General features: G+C 41.5%; 1 protein-coding gene across 7 annotated transcripts in view; it reads right to left on the bottom strand.

Moving 5' to 3' along the window:
* The window catches only part of LAMA2 (laminin subunit alpha 2), a 372,288-nt gene that overhangs the window by 5,162 nt on the left and 345,064 nt on the right, over positions 1 to 22,062 (bottom strand). For all 7 annotated transcript variants that reach the window (XM_081187598.1, XM_081187601.1, XM_081187602.1 and 4 more), the window contains 8 exons: positions 20,319 to 20,467; positions 16,667 to 16,843; positions 14,750 to 14,945; positions 7,352 to 7,464; positions 6,047 to 6,236; positions 4,574 to 4,729; positions 3,031 to 3,184; positions 291 to 421 (listed from right to left, as the gene is read on the bottom strand). In XM_081187598.1, coding sequence (XP_081043724.1) covers positions 291 to 421; positions 3,031 to 3,184; positions 4,574 to 4,729; positions 6,047 to 6,236; positions 7,352 to 7,464; positions 14,750 to 14,945; positions 16,667 to 16,843; positions 20,319 to 20,467 — 1,266 coding nt within the window. The remainder of the gene's footprint in view (positions 1 to 290; positions 422 to 3,030; positions 3,185 to 4,573; positions 4,730 to 6,046; positions 6,237 to 7,351; positions 7,465 to 14,749; positions 14,946 to 16,666; positions 16,844 to 20,318; positions 20,468 to 22,062) is intronic.

The raw sequence follows: 22,062 nt of genomic DNA, 5'->3' as shown, positions 1-22,062 counted from the left end.
GGAGATTGGCTCAACCGATGAGCCACATAACACCAATCTGGTGCTCCCACCCTCCCACTGCCTCACCCATCCCAGTAAGCAGCAGCACTCCACTGCAGTGAAGCCAGGTACGCAGCACCAGCTCACCTCCTCAGTCACTCCTGCCAATGCCTATTTGCCATGCTGGCTAGGGCTGACAGGAGTTGGAGTCCAGAAAATCTAGAAGTCAGCAGGTTAGGTAAAGCTGGTTTACATGAAGTGGTTGATAAACAGAAGATTGTCTGAAACAATTCTCATAGCTCCATACTCACATTTTCATCTACCAACTCAATGCCAAGCCCATCCATTTTTTGGCTGCTGATCCCCAAGAGGACGCCATTTGTCCGAGTTGTGCGGAACTCAAACTCCACTCGCAAATCCAATCCTACTTTATATGCTCCAACTGAGAAGTGAGGAAGAAAGGCTATGTCAAGTTCAGAGGCCTGGAAATAACACCAGTAATATTTTTTTCCACATCACACAAAGACTTGTACAGTGGTGCCTCGCAAGACAAAATTAATTCGTTCCGCAAGTTTTTCCTTCTTGCGAGTTTTTCGTCTTGCGAAGCACGGTTTCCCATAGGAATGCATTGAAAATCAATGCGTTCCTATGGAGACCGTCCGGGGACAGAGGGGAAGCGCTGCTTAAAGCAAGGGACCTGTTTAAAGCAAGGGGCGGTGGGGAGAAGATAGCTTCTCCCCGTTGCCTGCCCCGCAATCTCCGGGGACAGAGGGGAAGGCGCGCGCGCCTTCCCCTCTGTCCCCGGACCTGTTTTAAAGCAAGGGAAGGGGCAGCGGGGAGAATCGCTTCTCCCCGTTGCCGCCCCTTGGTTCAAAAGGGGTCCGGGGAGAGAGGGGAAGGCGAGCGCGCCTTCCCCTCTGTCCCCGGTGATTGCGGGGCTGGCAACGGGGAGAAGCGATCTTCTCCCCGCCGCCCCTTGCTTCAAAAGAGGTCCGGGGACAGCGGGGAAGACGCGCTGCGCTTCCCCGCTATCCCCGGAGCTTGTGGGGCAAACTTCGTTTTGCGAAGCAAGCCCATAGGGAAATGCGTCTTGTGAAGCGGCTAAGAAAACGAAAAACTCCTTCGTCTAGCGAGTTTTCCGTCTTCCGAGGCGTTCATCTTGCGGGGTACCACTGTAATAATGTTGTTGCCACAGTAACAGAAAATACATGGGGCACATGTATTTACATGGAAGTGTAAAGAAACTGAAGGTACTTTCTATCACCTTTGGTGGACGTGCCCGAAGATTAAGGCTTTCGGGGAAATGATATATAATGAAATGAAAAAGGTACTTAAATGTACTTTCCCTAAAAAACCAGAGGCCTTTCTCTTGGGCATTGTCAGCCAATTGGTGTCAAAGAAGGATAGAACTTTCTTTATGTATGCTACAACAGCAGCAAGAATACTCATCGCAAAGTATTGGAAGACACAAGATCTACCCACCCTGGAAGAATGGCAGATGAAAGTGATGGACTATATGACATTAGCCGAGATGACTGGCAGAATCCGCGACCAGGGAAAGGAGACGGCGGAAGAAGAATGGAAGAAATTTAAAATCTACCTTAAGGACTACTATAAACTTGTTGAATGTTAGAATGTCGAGGTTTTGAGTAAGAAAGGGTTACAGCGTTACAAGACTAGACTAAAGGAAAGATTAAGAGGACAGAGGACTGACAGAAATATTTAGAGTTGTTAAAAACTTTTGGACATTGGGATGCATAAAGGGGGGGTATGGGGGAGTCTGAGAAACATGGTTTATGAAAAAAAAGGTTATGAAACTATACGCGTGTGTATGTCTTTTTATATGTTTGTATTGTTTTAAAAATTTTGTAAAATCAATAAAAAAAGAAAATACATGGGGCACAGGTACACTGAACTCAGCCCTTTCCTTCAACAAATGGTTAATTTGCCAGCAATGGAAGACTGGCTTTCAGCCTGGGCTTGAGGGCCTCAGTGGGCTCTACTATCCGAGCAAGGTAGAAGACAAAGGATGAGGACATGAAATGTTGGTATCCATCTGTCTTGAGAGACAATCTGTTGGTATCAGTCTGTCTTGAATGCCTCTGGGGGTGAAGTTAACACCTGAATAAGCCTGTCACTATAGGAACATTTCTGTTCATATAAGAGTTCAATGCGATTTTGGGAGTGCAGAAGCTGAACGGGAGTGCAGGGGAAGCCTTGTTCCATGAATGTGAATTCTGCTGCACTCAAGGGAGGAAAGTTAGAATCCAAGTCATGTTCTTTGATAAAATAAAATAAGATTATTTAAACAGATATATCAATGTTTTAGAATTGTTGTGGGGTTTGTAGTTATAACCGCACAAGTTCTTTTAAATGACACTCTTTTTTTTCTTCAAGTAAGTATTTATTGATTTTCCAAAAAGTAAAAACAGAAAGAAAATAAAGAATAAAGAATAAGATTTCAAAGCAAAACTTAAGAAAAGAAAAACAGCGCAGAATAGATACTCCATATATACAAAGGAATTTTTACATCTGTCGAATTAACATAGTTATTTCTTTCTGGACTTCCTTCCGCCCGCCCGTGAATCTTCCACAATAAAAATCAGAAGTACACATTACCTATTATGTATTGCCGTTTGATACTCTTATACCTCTGTTTTTCTTAGGCAATACCTCTTCCTCTTTTACAGTGCTTCTCTAAATCCCCTTAGCGTTATTTGACCCTTTTAAATGACACTCTTGTTATTCTTTCATTCATTAAAAGAACTTTTGTAAATTTAATCAGCCACAATCCTTTGCAAGACCTGATATTGCTGCTGTTGAACAAAGTACATTTCAACAAGCCTTGCACAGGTAGCAATCCCTGTGGGCCATCATAAAAATCTATATTTCTTTCATTTTGCTCCTTCACTTCTCAGCCTTTATGCTCCGATATATTCATACCTCCCTAGGCAACTGTCTTCTTAGGAGGGCCCAACCATGATTTCTGAAGAACAATTGTTAACAATCCCCTGGTGCTCCATTTTGGAATAAAACCTCACATAACGTTACCTGTTTTGGCAAACCCTGTTCCTGAAAAGTATGTTCCTTTCTGTGGATTGGCAAAGCACTTTCCAACATTGTAGCTGGAGGTAGGATTATCCAGGTCAACAGGAGACTCTGTCATTTGGAAATTTCGCATGCATCCATCAATGCTATAGACAACCTGAGTAAGGGTGAAAAAGGTGTTAGTATATGTACAGCTATCTAAAATGCCTTCATCCCACAACTGAAAAAGTCAGAGATATGGCATTGGCGGGTAGCTAGCATTTTTAATTAATTGTTCTTGGCTTGCTGAAATGAACAAGACTGATTACATGATTCCTATACAAAAAACCCCCAGGCATTAATGGGGCAATATCCTTTAATTTTCTGCAGAATCACGTTGCTTAGAGGATATTCTAAGGTTTAGATTACACAATATGTGGGTCACAGTTTTCTAAGCTTAAGCAAAGGTGGCAGAAAATGTGTGGTATATTAGCTTGCCAAATTACATTAGGAATATAAAATATAATATTTTTCCTGGGTAGAACATATTCTCCACATAACAAAAGTGTGCTTTGAGATTACTATTGCTAGCATTTGTACATCTCTTGGACAAGAATGCAGCCATGTAACTTCTACTGTTCAATGATAAATCTGTCTGTCAACTGATTTATTCTTTTTCCTATGCAAATAGATTCTTTTGTCTTCAACAATCAGGTAAACAGACACCTTTCCAAGACAGCCAAAAATTACACTTCTAATTTTTATCCCGTGTTTTAGATTTTTTTGTATTATATATAAATACCGTATACATTTGCTGATTTTTTTTTTAATAAAAAAGATACATGTGGAATATTGGTGTGAAGGCTGGGTTGTAACTTAAGGAGGTCACTCACTGGCCCAGCATACAACCCACTGTGAAATGTCTCTTGATAGTGGGAGGAGAGGCCAGCACAGCCACATTACTACCAAGTTCTCTGTGACACGAAGGCCTTGAACTGGCAGTGTAGAGATTCTTTTCTCAGAAACTCTTGTTCACGTTTCCTGGGTAGATGCCAGCAGCGATTGGTGGGGCTGGAACACTCACCTGACCTTCTGTTGTTGCTGCTTCCTTGGAAGTAGAAGTGGGGATGGGGTCAGCTCAGTGTAAATGCAATGTCAGAATAAATCTGGTGTTTCCACCTGTGCCACTCCCCACCATGACATCAGCTACAGGACTCAGCTCAGGCATTACTGGAACACCTTGGGACCTGCTTCCCCATGGATGGATGCATACCACTCTGGTCACACCTTGGACCACCTGAATGATGTTCCCCATGCCATCATTGCTAGCCCCTGCAGATGGGCATTGCTGGGAAAGGAATAAGTTACTCAGCCTCAAAGGGGAGGTTAAGGATGCAGTTTTTGAACTGAGTACCTCAAGTCTTTTAAAGGACACCAGAAGCAAAATGCTCATCCTTGTCTTTTGTTCAGCATGGCTACACCATGTGCCTGACAGTGGTGTCACGGAACACATAACTAACAATGCGTTAGGATTTGTTATAAAACACAAAAAGTCGTCTTTACTTACGGGACCAATTCTTTTAGTTGTATAATTAATTGGCAATCCTCCAACATACAGCATCCCCACTACATCCAAAATGTCAGCTTTCTTTGGGCTTCTGGTCCTGTTTGTAGCACCATCAACTAAAAGGACACCTTCTTGCTTGCTTCGGAATACTTTTATCTGGAAAAAAGATAGAAGTTTAGTACATCGTTGCTGCTGCTGCCACCGCCACCACCACTATATCTAGGTTGCAATCCTATTCATACTGCTTGAGAGCAAGACCCATTGAACACAGTGGAATTTACTTTTGAGTTAACATGCATATGATTTGGTTTGTGATGCAACATCCCTCATATTTGAATGAATGCTAAGTTACCTTCTTTTCACTTAATAGGATCGCGTGCTGTCAGTAGCAGATGGTGTGGTGGCGATGTGCCACTTGACTGCTGGTTGGTCTCTTTGCCGCAGCTTACAAGAAGAGAGCGGCGGAGGCAGCAGGGAGGTTGACGTGGTGTGTTTGAACCAAGGAATCTTGCCATTGCCACCTTGACAGTCTTGCTCTACACAACTTATGGGAGGTTGGATGAGTGGTGATTCTCACCACAATGTTCGCTACTGTGTGCAGTGCAATCCTATGCATGTTTACTCAGAAATAAGTTCCACAATATTCCCTGCGATTTGCTTTGAGGTGACTATAGTTCTGCACCCTTAGACTGACATCCTACACAGAAGTAAGGTCTATTGGTGTCTGCTTTTGACAAACATGCTTAGGATCGCACTGTTATATTCTGAGGACTGAGGTGCTTAGGAAAATGGCATGTATTTGTAAGACATTGCATAAGCAATCATAATAACCTCAGAGTTTTTATGACAACATTCTCCTGACTTGTGGTATTCAGAGGCACCCTCCCTCTGGCAGTGGCTAATAGCTATTGATAGTCTTATGTTCCATGAAATACTAGTGATGGTGTGGAATAGTACTATTTGCTCTTTTAGAAAACACATTAATCCAAGCAAGCAAGCAGGCAGGCAGGCAGGGCGAAACTGGCATTCTGCTCTCAACAGAAGCCAATCAGAAGCTAACAACTAAGACTTCTGGTGAATAGTAACATTTGCAATACACATGACATTTGTGTTTGAATAAACCCTATGAGAATATTCATGTATCTCGTTTTGCTGCCTTGCTTGATTTGGATCCAGACTTTGCTCAAACTGGTGACAGCTTCCTGCCAATCCCACCTTCCCCTATAGTCCCAGGCAACGTCCAGGAATCTGCTCCAGAGAGAGGGTTGGACTGGGGGGGGGGGATACTATCCACTTCTGCCAATGGGATCCATCCCTTCAATGGGTCAAAAATGTCAGAAGAAGTCATTCCATTTATGGACAGCTAAGATTCGATCCAATCTATTCCTTCTACAATGCTTCCTCATTTGGGATTCCCCTCCCCGTTCCACACACAACCTAATTCTATAGGTGCTGACCATCATTGCTTCATACCTTGTGCCACTGGCCATCATTGATTTTCTCAGGAATCATTGTGCTGGTGTTCCCATGGCCCAGGTCATAACTGAAGTATGGAAAGCCATTCTTTATTTGAATGGTGGCAAAATCAGCATGATTGATCCGAGCCATATAGAAGAGCAACCCATTTTCAGCCTCCGTTCGGATTTCAAATTCAATGGTAAGTCTACACATTTGGGAAAAAGACCACAAAGTCGGGAAGCATTAATCTGCTTTATCTTTCACTCTTCGTCATAAAACTAACATTGCTAAAGGCAACATTATTTATAAGACAAATAAAACTAAGATACCCATTTCCTATTTCTGAACTTGTCGAGGTGTATGGATACAGTATTCATGCACTTACTGCATAGACTTGATTTAGAGCTAGAACAATATCATCTTTATGTGGTGCAGAAAAATAAGGGATAAAAACTTGTCCCTCTGCCCACAAAAGGCCAATAGATAATTTTAAGAGCAAACAGGTTTTCAGTTTACTGAACTGGATAGGTGTGAGTTCTGAGTAGAATGGGGTTAGCCATTCCATCGTCCAAAAGCAAGTCTGGGTCCAGACCATTAAATGAAAAACATAAAATAGATGAATTCAAACAATAATTAGCATCCAAAGAACATTTTAAAAGAACTCACGGAAGGCTCTGAGGATGCCTTCTATATACATAATTGAAAGTGAAACTGATGTTCTAAATATCAGTTTATATGTAAATGTGTAAATTCATCCTTCAAAATATTTACTGTAAAAAAGATTCTTAATAGTGTAATCCTGTGTATATCTCCCCAGAAACAATTCCCGTTGATTTTAATAATTCTTAGTCCCATAGCATTAAGTGTCTATAGGATTGCAGCTTTAAGTGCCCATAGATTGCAGTTTAAATAATTCTAGGAAATTAGTGACTTCCAGCAACACAGAAATGTTCTTGTCTGTGACTTGCTAAATATAGACCAATTAATTCTGTCTCCTTGGCACTTTTGCTTTATTATTATTTTTGCTCTGTTGGGCTTTTTCAGGAATGAGACACATATTAAAGAGCTACACTGATTTAGGAAAGGAGCTTCAAGTCTAACATGGAATTCTTGCTAAATGTAGCGTCTAACGTTGTTGAGCTGAATTTTAGAACAAGAACATTTCAAACGGCATTTTGTGCAGCATGAAATGAAGAGAAACTTGTACAGCTCCTTCAATTGTGGCTGTCCTGCCTAAAAGCATGCCCAGCATTACTCATCCCATACTACTCTACCACAATGAGTTTCACCACCATATCATCTCAAAAGTATGGAACATACTTATTCTTAACTTTGGTGTCATCAAATGCAACTGCAATATGACTGTTCCTTGAGAGGCCAAATTGCTTGCCGCCTTCCAAGGTAATTGGCTCCACATCAGCAGCACAGTGTTCCTGCAAAACAAAACATCACCATCATCTCTTATGGTGCTCTGTTAGTTTAGCATGGAGCCCTTCCCACACACTCTTAAGGAAAGCAGGTGACATTTTGTATGACGGGTGGATCATGCCAGTATCTCAGTTTTGTAAACAGCAGAATTCACTTTGAACAACACAGGAGATGCATCCTAAAACAATGTTTCTGAAGTAAGTAGGGCTGCATCTATGCACCAGACCCAATTCTACATCTGCTTTTGGGGGCATACCAGCTAAAATATCATCATAGGTTAGGTGAGTGAAGCAAACTCAGCTTTTTATGTCATAAGCACATAAGACAAGCCCTGCTGGACCAGCCCAATAGCCCATCTAGTCCATCATCCTGTTTTCACTAGGGACGCGGGTGGTGCTGTGGTCTAAACCACTGAGCCTCTTGGGCTTGCTGATTGGAAGGTCGGCGGTTCGAATCCCTGCAACGGAGTGAGCTCCTGTTGCTCTGTCCCAGGCTCCTGCCAACCTGGCAGTTCGAAAGCATGCCTGTGCAAGTGGATAAATAGGTACTGCTGTGGCGGGAAGGTAAGTGGTGTTTCTGTGCGCTCTGGTTTCTGTCACGGTGTTCCGTTGCACCAGAAGTGGTTTAGTCATGCTGGCCACATGACCTGGAAAGCTGTCTGTGGACAAACGCTGGCTCCCTCGGCCTAAAGCAAGATGAGTGCCGCAACCCCATAGTTCCCTTTGACTGGACTTAACCATCCAGGGGTCCTTTACCTTTTTACGTTTACTTGTTTTCACTATGGCCAGCCAGATTCCCGTGGGAAACCTGAGGTGAGGAGGAGGACCTGAGTTCCCCTGCGGGTTCTGGCAACTGGTATGCAGAAGCATGCTGAAGACTTTGGAATTCCCTCTCTTAAATTTTATGTGAAAACTCTTCTTTTTACATTTGACACTCTAGCTACAGATGCAAGTAAACCAGTGCCATGTACTAAAGAACCACATGAACATGAATGCCATATGTTTTCTGCTTCTAGTGGCTTTGCTATGAAGAGGATAAATGAATAGGCTGACACAAGCAATTCACAAGAGAAAAATGTTTCAGGGCAAAAATAGGTCCAAATATACATATTACAAAACATGTTGTTTAATAGCCCCGGGTAACCACTTTCGTCTGCTTTTATTCTAATTCAGTGGAGATTAGATTGCAATGTGTGGAGTTCTGTCCATAAAACATTTTCAAAACATCATCAATTATACATTAGGAAACAAGACATTTACACTTTAAAGAGGAATCTCCTTTCTTTTATGCTTCAGCAACATGCAACCAATCACAATGATCTGGGTATCGGCTTTCAAATGGGTTTTTTTTGGGGGGGATAAACATTCTCTTCAAAAGAGAAGGGGCACAAAGAGAAAGAGCACAAAGATGTTAAGGGCACTTCCAGACATAGTACTTTCAGAGAAATTGATGTTCTGAATGAAAGTGTTGGTCACTGAAAATCTGCACGTTCAGAGTGCCAGTTAAGATTTCTGCAGCTGCTCCAGATGAACCAGCAATATCTGTGCAGGCTGCTATTATGTCCTGAACAACCAGCTTCACCTAGACCCCCACAAAGGGAAGATTTTTTTTCTTTTGAGGTACTTTTTGCTGCATGTCCTGCTATGAACAAGAAAGTCATGTCAGGAGGACGTCTGGAAGAGCCCTGTTGCAAATGTGTGAGGCTAGTCCTTCAGCAACTGGCCATTGGCAAAGGGAAATCTCACGCTCCTGCACATTCAGGTCCACATCTATTTTAACGGAGTTGCGTATATTTTTTTCCTGTCAGTTGCAACTTGAAATTAGGTGTATAGATAGCAGCATATACGGGCCCTCCACCATTTGATTGGCATGGACCAGGAAAGAATATAAAGATGCTTAGTGGAACCCAAATTATATTAAATACTACAATGGACCAAAAACGTCCAGAGGGAGAAGATGAAAGCTTTCATGTTTATTAGAAATGTTACTGGAATGGGAATGTATAGCTTTTTGAAAAGACTGAAACTTTACAACCATGTACGCCGAAGAACAGCTTCAAGAATGAACCTTTTAATTAATTCTTTTAGCTGAAATCTTATTGATGTGACATTTCCTGTGAGACAGGAAATTGATACCTTCAGTAGAGCAGTTTGAGCAAATGGGAAGACTGCTGTCTGACTGTCTCACACATTTGTCTGCAAAGCTGCACTACGGTGGGTGGGAAGAGAAAAAGCCATTTAGTAGCAAAGCAAGAAGATAAAATCACTGTGAAACAGCACTGCAGCATCTAGCAGTGTTAAATAAAACCAGGGTGGGGGAAATTGGGAAAAACACTGGGAGATACCGTCACAGTGCCAAAGTCAGCTGAAATGTTGGCGCTCTTCACTTCAGCAGCAAGCAAGTCCTAAGAAGCAGTAAATAACATGAGGCAGAAGCAGCAATCACTGAAGTTGTCTCGCTACACACACACACTATAGTGTTTGCAGCAGAAAGAGAGCTACTGTAGGACTCTAATATCCAGAAGTTATTAGTTTATTATTTTTAGAATCTTCTTCCTCAGAAATGAAGACTATCCATATTCAAAATACAAATTAAACTTTGTTTATGCCTGCATTAAGCCTGCAACATAAAATACAGGACAAAGCAACAGCAAATAAACTCCAGCAGCTGAAATCCTTTCCAGGAGCAAACAAAATTGGCCAATCCTCACTGGGGCCCAGAGTGGTGGGTTTTCTGTGGCATGTGCAGCCCTGCATCCTGCTGCTGCCTGGAGCAGAAGGTTGGAGGGTGGGAGATAATAATTTTCCACCACTTTGTGTTCCAAATAGGGCCCTTCACCTCTCCTGTCAGAAGCACACCGTGATCACTCCAGCATCATGGAATTAATTAATTAATTAGCTAGCTAGCTTTATCACCCACCCTTCACCATAAATACATTTAAAAACTGATAAAAATCACATTTTTAAAAACAAACAAACATAAAAACATTCCAAAATGGAACAATGGAATGTCAGGTCAGCAAAAGAGGTGGGTTGCAACGCCCCACCCCCAAAAGCAGCTTAACTGTCAAAGGCCAAGGTAAAGAGCATATTGGGAAAACTATACAATAAAGATGCTAAACATGCCGTATTTACTTGCATCTAATGCTCACCTTTTTTTGGCCAAATTATGTTGCAAAAATTAAGGTGCACATTAGATTTGAGGGGACATTTACATTCGCCAGTAAACACTTTTTTTGGTTTCAAGGTTCTGAAACCTGAGGTGCTCATTAGATTCGATGCTGCATTAGACTCGAGTAAATACGGTACTTCTGTGGAGAGGGAGTGCCATAATTTAGGAGCAACCACAGAGAAAGCCCTCTCTCAGGCTGCTATTCCCAGTGGAACTGATCAGGGGTTGCAGTTGCTCTGAAAGCCATCTATGTAGAATGAAGTTAAAAAGGCTAAGCACGTAACCAGTACATTATGAAATATATCAGAAGTATCTAAGACATTCACTGCTCAGATGACTCAACACTAAAGATAATCGTCAGGCTGATGAATATAAAATGAAATTACATTGGTCTAATAAAGCATTGAGAAGTGTGAACATTCCCTCATGTTTAAAGTCACCTACTAACCATTTCAATAGTAACACATTTTAAAATGGTATCTGTGCTTGTTGCAGCAAAGACCAAGTATTTCTTGTGCCACTTTCAAAACAAATACACATTTTGTTATTTCCATAGGAAAGGCCTTTTAGAATCTAAGCACTACTTAAGAATATTAGGTATTCTGAATAAAGTAGGATCCATTATTTTTTACCTGAAAATGATATTTCAAGGGACAATTGATATCACCTCAACATAAAAGAAATCTTACTGAAGTATTCATCTTCCTTGCTTGGACATTGCGGCAGAAATTGTCAGAAATCTTAGCTATGTCAGCTTGTCAGCATATATAAAACCATTACCTTCTTAATGGCATCATTCCACTAAAATAGTAAACTGTTTAGAAGACAGACGAAAATACTATCATTTGGTTCATCAAGCAGAGTATTATCTAATCCAAAGGATAGCAGGAAATAAATCTGGGTCTATATACAAAGCATGCACTCATATTCCAGTTTGACTGGTATATGAACACAGAACTTCTCATATTGTATAAAATAATTATGTCAGTGGACTAACAAGATCTATTATTATTATTTATTAGTATACCGCCCTTCATCTGAAGATCGCAGGGCAGTTCACAACATAAAAATACAAAATGAAAGCACAAAATATATATTAAAACAAAAACAAACCAAAAACCACCCTACCACGTTTAAAAGGCCATAGAAGGTTATTCAGCTTGAAGCCTGGTGAAACGTTTTCACCTGGTGCCTAAAGATATGTAATGAGGGCGCCAGGTGAGTCTCCCTGGGGAGAGCATACCACAAATGGGGACCCACCACAGAAAAAGCACATTCTTGTGTTGCCACCCTCTGGACCTCTTGTGGAGTAGGCACACAAAGAAGGGCCTCAGATGATGACTGCAGGGTCTGGAGCGGCAGTCCTTGAGGCATTGTGTTCTTGAGCTGTTTAAAGGCTTTGAATTGGGCCTGGAAGCCATTGTAGTTGGGCCAGGATTGGAGTTATATGCTCAGACCGTCTTGCTTCAGTGAGTTGCATATCTGCCAAATTCTGTACCAGCTGAAGTTTCTGAACTGTCTTCGGAGAAGTCCCTACATATAATGTGTTATTACTTACTGTAGCTTCTTAGATTAAGAATAGAGCTTAATCTACCCAATTAAATCAGGAATGGAGAATCTGTGGCCCTCCAGATGTGTTGAATTCTTATCAGGCCCAGGCAGGACAGCCAGTGCTTAAGGATGAAGGGAGTTGGAGTCCAACAACACCTTCATAGTTTCCTATCCCATTCCTGAGCTAAGCATGTACAGCGTTTTGAATATATTGAAGTTCAACAAGTGGTGGTTAATTTTATCATTTCCCCTTTTTGCTTTTTGGATAATAAAGTTATTACAAAATATGTTTTGCAACTCTTGATCTCACTTCTGCAATAAATGAAGGTTTTGCTTGCTTTTATTCTTGCTATAATATACCATTTGGATATATCACCTGTCATTTACACTGAACAGCTGACAAGTCTGTTCTACCTACTTATGGATTGGCTACATGGCTGCAAAGGAAAGTGAAATGGAAAATTCATTTTAGGTCTTGTTTCAAGCTGGAAAACTATGGCAATCTAGCATAAACTGTAGCATGGCTTAAACTGAAACCACCAGCTTCTGATTGGAAATCTGGCTCAACTAGTTTGCATTCCCAACATATTATTGAACTATATGTTTTAAAAAGAACTGGAAAATGAAATATTGCATTAATAAATGCATGTTACCATTATGCCACCTTGTGGGTGGGATTGAAGGAAAAGTGTTCTGTATCATATTTATGAATCAATAATGCACATCTACCATCCTCTATTATTATTAAGATTGATCTTGGCTAGAAAATCATCCTTTTAGATTCCTTACTCTTTAGACAGACCATTTTAAAGCACACAGTTAGCAACAGTTACATAGAGTAGTTCAAAATGACTGATCCATATGTTAAAAGTCATGCACAAAACTAGTCCACCAGAAAGCCACAAATGCACTGCTCTCAAAAGTTTTCTGTGCTGGACTTTTGGCAATTCTATTCTTCCACTGCGGTCTGTGCTGTTCAGAGGATCCCCTCGCTCTGCGGACAGACATTTCATGGGTTCATGGGAGGGCACAGGACAGGAAAGATGTGTCCTTCTACTCTGTCTTAGGACCCAATCCTCTGTCTATAATGTGGTGATTGTAGTGGACGAGGAGAGATGTTGGCTTGATTTCCCACAGTGCCTTATATAGGACTATCTGATGAAACTAACAAACAGGTGTCAAGCAAAGTTTGAAATGCTGACATTCTGACCTATAAGTTCTATCTTTTGAAAGTGGAAAAGAGAAGAGATTGAGTAATGAGAATCGAAGCCTTTCTCCCTTTAGATGACAGGTTCATATACAAGCAACTGAGACAGCACAAGTATCAGATAGGTGACAATGGTAAAAATGAAGTGGTGAATTCTTTTTTGCAGTGGTATTCACCTCACAAACACAACCTGGCTAAAGTTGCTGTCCGGGTGGAATTTCATCAGAAAAGCCATATTTTTCTCCTGGAAGGTGATTCCTAATGTTGTCAAAGGCATAGGAACCCTCGTATGTGCTGTGTGAAATTTGCATCTTAGGCCAGGTTTCTGATGAGGGTGAACCAAGGGTGAAGGTAGGGATAAAGACCAGGTTTCCCAGTGATATTTTGAGTATAAAATTAACTTACAAAAATATTAAATATATACTATATACTATATTCCTATGCTTTGCTCTAAAACAATAGTGATGAATGGAATTTATATCTTCAAGTTGCAGCTCACATTAGTCACCTCCTTGACTTGCTTGTTGTTAGGACCGTATTTGTTTGTTTATTTTTTAAAGTTCCCATGCTTTTCATCAGCTATCCATGGATACATTGTGTTGGTTTAATTCAGAAAGCAGAGAACCGCCAAAGAGGAGACAGAAAGAACGCCAAAGGACCAAAAGTTGATCCAGATTTCCATGGAATTTGAGAAGCTGGTGATAAAAGTTAAATGTTTCCCACAGTAATGAAGCAACAAGTGCTAACTTATGCATGCCTCTGTACTGATCATTCAGCTGAAAACTGGCAGCAGACTCACCATTTTGAGTTAAGCAGGAACTATGAGCAACTAATAAATCTCACTGAGTGGTATAGCAAGACCTACAAAGCTGCACTCACACTTGAAATTGATCTTATGGCAAATGCATTTTTGGGGATCCAGCTGATAACATCTGCTTGCACTTCCTCCTCCTGTGTGTCCTCAGCCCCCCACCCCAAACTGGCTCGGGGGTGGGGGTGTTGAGAGAACCACCAGAACAGGGCACAGGAGGAATGCTTGCCCTGATGGAATGACTGCCTTAGTGCAATCTTGAATTCCTCCCACTGTGATGAACAGATCACATTAGAGATTCAGCTTGCTCAGAAACAGCAGGCTTTGTGTTCCTGTTGTATTGCCCAGAAGAGGGATACCACTGAGATGCTGAACAAAGTCTCCATATGAAGCCCTATTTGCAAAGTGTTCAGTTAGCGAATCCAAGAAGTCGATTATGCACCATCGCCATAATCACTATGCAGTTACCAGTGCCAGGTAAAAACCTGTGATTTATTTTTTTAACCCAACTCATCCACCCAATCACATCATAGAAACAAAGCACACTTACATGTGAAGGTGGGAAAGGGGGTGGAGGAGGAGAGGTTGCACTCGCTATCTTTTCCGCAGTATCTGGTTCAGGATGGATCACAACTGTTGCACGAGAGATGTGATCCTCATCCTCTTTTTCATGCAGTGGGTCTTGATCAGGACACTGGCCAATATCTGCATTTTCGAAGGATAATGGCTGGGCAAAATCCATTGGACTGAAGAGAGACAATGAAGTTAGTGATGTCAAACAACAGGAATTCTTCAACTGGATCATTTCACCATGATCAATAATTTTTAAAAGTGTAGTTTGCCTTTTTGGAGGCAGTTGTTGAGGGGATTAGGAACTAATCTGATGATGTAACACACAATTTCCTGAGATACTTCTGGATTCTCTTCATAAGGCTTTAATTTCATTTACCACCATGGTGAACTGCCGGTGTGTAGTGTTGAAGAAGACTGGGAAAACTAGGTTCAAATCCCTACACAGCCATGAAGTTTGCTCCCTTTTCCTTTGAAAATACACAAAGTTACCCCCCACCTACCCACCCGTATTGGACAGTGCAGTGGGGCTGTGCTGCTTCCCCGATTGCCTTTCAGCTACGTTGCTCCTGGGACACAGAGGGGAAGAGGTAAAGCAGAGGTGAGGTTGGCACAGTGGGACAGTGCAAATGCACCAGGGAAGCCAAACAGCTGCCCTGGTGTGCCTTCACTACTGCCCCTTGCCCCTAGTGAGCATACATTTCCAAGAGTTGATGTATTGTTGGAGCTCCATGTGCAGCCTATAATTCAGGTACATAGCAGGTTCTGCCCACTTTCAATGCTGTCAACATTAGTGTGTAGAGACAGTGCCATGTGACGCATATATGCTTCAGTGAATCGCTGATCATACAGTTGAAAATCACCTGGTTCAGCTAACATGTAAACCTGGAGCTAAGATGTCATGCTGTGTGTGGCCCTTCTGTGGAACTGAACTGGACAGCTGCTAGTGCTTGAGACCTGGCACAACACTGGTGAGGCTATTACTCTGTTCAACATGTGCCTCAGCTACTACATGACATGTGCCGGAAGATATGAAATAGCATAGACATCAAATAGAGATCTTGTTCCACAAATTATTTCTGCATGTGTTTAATGAGTGTATAATTGTTCATTGCACCAGATAGCTTTATGTTATGGAGCAGCATACAAATATCATAAAATTTCAGCATCAGCTAACAGAGTTCTCATATATTCATTTTCAGTTCTTTTAAAATCACCATTAACTTGACTTTTTCCATCTGGTCTGACTAGCAGAACTTTCCTTTTATCAAGCCATCTGGTGTTTTACCATGTCAGGAATAACATCAGTTATCATTGTGGCTGGTTTACTTTGTCAAAAATTAACATGGAAATTAAGAGTGTGGCATCTTTCTGATGAATATCACAAATGCTTGGGTTATACCAGGCAAATATTGCTCAGCTGGCAACCTTATATCGTATTATGGGCAAGCACATATTGTCAGAATTCTAGACTTCGTTATCTAGAATAGTACAGGGGTGGGGAGACTCAGGCTTGTTGCATCTCCTTTCTATTTTATTTTTTACTAGAACCTGGATATCTACCTATCAGAGATACAGTTAAAATTAAAGTACTGGGTGCCTCTCAGCAGATTCTGACCATAGAAATTTGTTTTCCATACCAGAGTCCTTTCACACAAAAAGCCACTCCTGGTTAGCTTTATTTATTTCAGCAGCCTAACATAGGTGGGAAAAGTATTGTTATTTTGGCTATTGTTAAATGATTGGGATGTACTGCAAAGACCTACTGAGAGACCTACTAGTAGATCCCCATCTATCATATGCCTGCCACTGGAATAACATCAGTTGGTTTCTATAAGCAACATAGCTTTATATCAATAGGATGCTTTATATAACCTGACAAAAAATAGATACTCACACAGCATTGATGACAAGGTTCCATATGCAGCCATCAAACGCAGGTATGTTCCTAATAGGAGCAATGTGGAATTCAGGTGGTGTCCCTCCCACAAAAAGCTTCTTAACGGAAACAGGTTGATCTGACGGGAGTCTTTGAGACTGGCTTCTGTCCTCATCTACTTGGATCACAAACAGCCTGCAAAATCAATGAAAGTGACTTAATACAGAAATACCCCGAGCCAAACTGCTGCTCCTGCTGCTGTACCTGCGCCATAACACTGACGGATGCAGTTTTCGCTTCGTTTAAAGAGCTGCAGGATGAGAGCCCAAACTGCTCTGGCTGAATAAAACCTTCAAACCAATAGAATATCAGTGAAATTAGTATGTGGATGAACTGAAAAGAAGAGCCTACAGACCGACAGCATTACTACTGATAGAAACAATCAAGGCTACGTTTAGTGCTAAAGTATAATTTCCCATGGCCCACCAGGATAAAAAAATGAAAGGGGTCACGTTTTGTTTGGTTTTTTATTTTCCTGGTTTTCCCCACTAGTTATTATGCTCTTGCTGAAGAACAGTGAAGCCCCTTGAGTATGGTGACTGCTGGAATCCATGAAAGATGTATATTATATATTTTCAAAAGCCAAGTACACCTGTAGTGGCAATATAGCAACTAGCTTTAGCACCAGGGGGTCCTTTTGTACAAAGGGCCTATCCAGAATTCTGAACTAATAATAATAATGATTCCCCCCTAAAGAAACATAATTTCTACTTTGGCCTTTGTGGTGTCATCTTAATTGCTGTGATTTCCATCGAAAGCTACACTCACACATGGCAATTTCCCCACCCCTTCCTTCCAACCGCAGCCTCTGTTTTCTCTGAAAAGTCTAAATTTGAGGAAAGGCCCAAGTATATGTGTGTCTGGGAGAGGCCTGACCTAAGAGGGGACACCGTGTGGCTTGAGCACAGCGTGGCTCGGATGCAACCCGGTGTTGCAAATGTCATGCACTGCAGCGCTATACAGGTTTACTTGGAAGAAAGCCCTGAGTCCAATGGGACTTTATCCATAAGATGGCAGACAGTGTACAGTGGTGCCTCGCAAGACGAAAGTAATTCGTTCTGTGAGTTTTGTCGTCTTGCGATTTTTTTCGTCTTGCGAAGCACGGTGTCGGGAAAGTTTTGGAAAAGCTTCAAAAATCACCAAAGTCTTTAAAAACCTCAAAAAAAGCTACCACACCGCGTTCTATGAGTTGCTCCTCGAAGTCAAGTCGCAACTGTATTAACGGTGTTAAGAAAAAGGAAACAAACTTGCAAGACGTTTCCATCTTGCGAAGCAAGCCCATAGGGAAAATCGTCTTGCGAAGCAGCTCAAAAAACAAAAAAACCCTTTCGTCTAGCGAGTTTTTTGTCTTGCGAAGCATTCGTCTTGCGAGGTACCACTGTATTATTATTTTTGCATGGATAGCTTTATAAGCATCCTGAAAGCAATATGTGTGAAAGTGGGTGGGCATGTCCGAGAGCCTAACAACAGCTTATTCACCTCAGCTTAATGATAATATTGGGTACTCCAAAATGTAATATTTGTGCTGAAGTGTGCAACCAAAGATGAAAATAGATACTGGGGCCAGATGCGAGGCTACCTGAGGACTGGAAGAAGTTGTTCAGTGCATTTGTGCAAAAACTTGCAAAAACCATTTTGGGTTTTCTTACATTCTGTCGAAGGTTTTGCAGCTGGGCTAAATGATCCATTTAGTTACTCCCCAGCTTCAGGAGTCTGTGCCAGAGAATGGAATAGCAATAACTCCACATTAGATATTCTAAATTTTTGGATACCTTCTTCCCAGTAAAGCTGGACATTCTTAGGCTTGCTTGATTCTCCTGTAGCTGATAATACCTGTTCCTGGTTAAATCCCTAATAATTTACGAAGCCCTCTGCTATTGTTCAAGAGAAAATGTTTATGCACTCTGATGCGGAAGACCAGCACATGATGATATGCCTTAGTCCTCAATGCTGTCCTATAATTATCCTGGAATGGGAAGCAATTAGTTTATAATCATATGGGTAATTAGCTTTCTGAAGAGTTTTCAAAAATGTCCTCTGCTTTTAATAAAATAAAGCTTGGGTAATGATTAGCAGATGAAGAGGTTTGTTCATTTCTCTTCCAGCCCAGTTTATGGGAAAATGAAGTCTGTTGTGTACAGTATGTGTTTTGGACAGTTACGAAAATCACAAGCATGAGCCTATTTCTGTATTTCTGTCCACTAGAGGGTGCTGTAAAAGCAATGATGAGCTGGCATTAGCAGTCCTTACAGGGTAGCAAATAACATAATCCTGTGTATTATATACAGCATTATTATTTGGTTTGTTAAGTGAAAGGATTTCCTTTGCATTCTGCTAGATATTGTAGTATTATCAATACTTGTCAGCTTGCATTTTGTCATTTATGGTGACATTTAAAGAAAATTAAAAACCTGACTTTAGGAATTTGAAGTTTAAACAAGTACCAAGGAGGCTGACAAAACATGTTTTTGCTTGGGAATAAGGTCATGGGTTAGAGAATGAGGAAGATTCTGAGGAAATGGAATGAATGGATTTACTTGTTAAGATATTTATTAGAGCTGCAGGGCCTCCAACGGAAAGTGCGCTTTGACATAATAAGGGATAAAAACTAATAACCAAAGTAATCCTTTCTGGCCTCCAAGCCAGCATAGCCCATGGTGGCTCCAGAAGCATTGTAGGGTGGATGGATGAGGGATTTATGCTATGTTATCAGTATTATCTTATGTTACATTATTTATATACGTTATGTTGTTATTTTATGTTTTCAGTGGATGCACATTAGGGCTGCACCAAATACTTGCAGGCATAAATACCTGGATTGATAGTGCTATTTTAGAGGGCATGTGTGTTGGTGTGTTTAAAAAGCCCCTTCCCCCACCTCAGACAGATCTTTTTCATTTTTGTTCCTTGCCATCTGCAAGACTGCCCCTAAAGCAAGTGGCAGGGGCCCCCTTGAATGTTGATGATTACATTTATATCCTATTTCATGACTTCTAGACATGATTTATCCCTAACATATAAGACAATGTTCAAACACTGCACCTGCACCACGGCATCTAGCAGCACGTGCTAATGTGAACCAATGCCGTTGCTATGTTGCTGCGAACCACTAACACCTTAGCTCTTCCTTTTCCTTATTCCCTCTCTCCTCCCGATTGCCCTGACTCTTAAAGATATAGGGCCCTTTTCCAGTTCAGAAGGCATCAATCCCCAACCTTCCCATAGTTTCATGTGAGAAACTTATAAAGAAGTTTCAGGTGTTGTGAATTCGGCGTGGGCGTCGTTAGGTCTTGATGTTGCTATTCCTTCTCATTGGAAGCTGTTCCTTAATATTAGTTCAAGATCCAATTCCTCAGCCACACAAATTAGATTAATAAAGTGTATTTGCAAAAAGTATCAAAGGTTAACATAGCAATTTAGATTAATGAAAATCTTAAGCGGCAATGCCTACACTAAAGCGTGACCTATGCCATAATGAAATCATCACTGTCAGAAGATGACTTTTAAATGAAAGCTGCACGGAGATTTCATTCTCCTCTCCTCATAGTTTCAGTTACTGGGCTAGAACAAATGTTCAGGGTTACAGTACCCCTATATTCTGAGTTATTACCCTCCGAGTCTTTCTATTCGGATGCTGTGTTCTCTGCCATCATGAAACTCGCCAGATGCAGGTTTGATGGTGATCCTGCGAGGGTCCCTTATCCCGGTAGAGACGTGCACTTCTAGTCGACCACTGTTCAGGAACACAGCATAATAGGCCTGAAATAGGAACCAGCATTTTAAAGGAAGCCCTTAACTTTGTGTATTTATAAGATCATTCCCAAAAAATGTGCCACGCCCTCTCTGTATGGCAGAAAAGAACACTGTCATCCTTTCAGCTTCCATTAATTTTATTATGGATGAACCATGAACATGTCAAATCTTAGCCATGACTGACAATGGCCTGAAATTATCACAGATTTCTAAAATGTAGTACAGTGGTACCTCGGTTCTCGAATGTAATCAGTTCCAGAAGACTGTTTGAGTTCCGAAACGTTCGAAAACCAATGTGCAAAGGGCTGTCCGCAAATTCAATTGAGAAAATTGAAAAACATGCAGCGGAAACCATTCGACTTCCGAGGCATGCTTGAGAACGGAAGCATTTCACTGTTTGGGTTCCAAAATGTTTGTCAACAGAGTCGTTTGAGAACTGAGGTACCACTGTACAGTGGTACCTCGGGTTAAGTACTTAATTCGTTCCGGAGGTCTGTTCTTAACTTGAAGCACCACTTTAGCTAATGGGGCCTCCCGCTGCTGCCGCACTACCGGAGCACGATTTCTGTTCTCAGCCTGAAGCAAAGTTCTTAACCTGAAGCACTATTTCTGGGTTAGCAGAGTCTGTAACCTGAAGCGTATGTAACCTGAAGCATATGTAACCCGAGGTACCACTGTACATGGTGTTGCCAACTGAATCCTTTTGCTGAGAGCAAAGTCCTAGCAAAGATAATACTGTTCTTTTAGATTCCTCATAAATTACTGAAAGCCAGAATTTTCTACTTTAACTGTATTCACACAACAGCTGCTGATTTTTTCCGCACTGGAAAACTCTCCAAACCAAACCAAACCAAACCATTTCCCATCCCAGTCGAAGGCACTATCAGGAGTTGGAGGAAAAATCAATGGCATCTCTAAGGCTGCAATCCCATGCACATTTACCTGGGAGAAAGTGCCACTGAACTCTTTGGGTTTTTTTTTTAAAAAAACTAACTGGATATATCAGGGTACCCAATGCAGTGGCCTCCAGATGTTTTGGATTCCAATTCCGCTTGCACTCAGGCAGTATAGCCAATGGTTAGGAGATGATGGTTGCTGCAGTCTAAAACAGCTGGAGGACTACCCCTGCACTGCCTGATCAGTGGCAAGTGATTGTTAAGTAAATGGGAAAACAGTTTTCACAGAAACCGTGAAATGAACCAAAACATTGTCCTGTAGGTATTGTATAGTACATTAAGTGTTTCCTGCTATGTCTCTATTTAGTTCATAGGGGCGGAAACCATAGAAAACAGCATTATGGACATATCTAGAGGAATAACGATACATCTGTGATAGGGTACATGACCCATGGTCTAGGTCATGGGTCACCTGCAGGTGCCATGGCACTCATGAAGGCTTACAGTGGTGGCCCTGGGTATGTCCTAGAAATAATTTTATAGGGTGCTGTGGTCTAAACCACAGAGTCTAGGGCTTGCCGATCAGAAGGTCGGCGGTTCGAATCCCCGTGATGGGGTGAGCTCCTGTTGCTCAGTCCCAGCTCCTGCCAACCTAGCAATTCAAAAGCATGTCAAAGTGCAAGTAGATAAATAGGTACTGCTCTG

Source organism: Podarcis bocagei (genome assembly GCF_964188305.1).
Source record: "Podarcis bocagei genome assembly, chromosome: 3".
In the NCBI taxonomy this organism is placed as follows: domain Eukaryota; kingdom Metazoa; phylum Chordata; class Lepidosauria; order Squamata; family Lacertidae; genus Podarcis; species Podarcis bocagei.
This window is presented reverse-complemented; position numbering and strand designations above follow the sequence as displayed.